The 542-nt window shown below is 59.0% G+C and overlaps 1 protein-coding gene across 1 annotated transcript; it reads left to right on the plus strand.

The window, feature by feature from the left end:
* Positions 1–126: 126 nt before the first annotated feature.
* SDRG_07923 (serine/threonine protein kinase) lies at positions 127–535 on the plus strand (the record flags this gene model as incomplete). Its single annotated transcript, XM_008613783.1, has 2 exons — positions 127–479; positions 505–535. 2 exons carry the CDS (start codon positions 127–129, stop codon positions 533–535), a joined length of 384 nt encoding a protein of 127 aa, XP_008612005.1.
* Positions 536–542: the final 7 nt, after the last annotated feature.

Raw genomic sequence — 542 nt, forward strand, 5'->3', positions numbered from 1 at the left:
GTCGCCGACCTCCAGTGCTTTATCGACGAGATCAAACTCACCGCGCGCTTCGAGTCGCCGTACATCATCAAGCTCATTGGCGTCGCATGGTCCAACCCGTCGGACCTTCAGTGCGTGCTCGAGTACATGGACATGGGCGATCTGCGCAACCACCTCTCGCAGACAACCCCCGAGACGTATCAGTGGGATGAGAAGGTCCAGTGCATCCACAGCATCGTCGAAGGGCTTGTCTACCTCCACTCGCTCGACATCATCCATCGGGACATGAAGTCCAAGAACGTGCTTCTCGACTCGAAGAAGGGCACCAAGCTCTCGGACTTTGGCGTCTCGCGCGAAGACACGCAAGAGACTATGACAGTCGGCGTCGGGACCTACCGCTGGATGGCGCCCGAGATCCTCCGCGAAGGCCACTACACGGTGGCCGCCGACATTTACTCGTTCGGGATGATCCTGACCGAGTTTGGGTCGCACATGATTCCGTACTCGGACATGAAGAACCCGAAGACGGGCAAGGCGCTCGTGGACACGGCGCTGATTGGGCT

This window comes from Saprolegnia diclina (genome assembly GCF_000281045.1).
Source record: "Saprolegnia diclina VS20 unplaced genomic scaffold supercont1.23, whole genome shotgun sequence".
NCBI classification, from domain to species: domain Eukaryota; phylum Oomycota; class Saprolegniomycetes; order Saprolegniales; family Saprolegniaceae; genus Saprolegnia; species Saprolegnia diclina.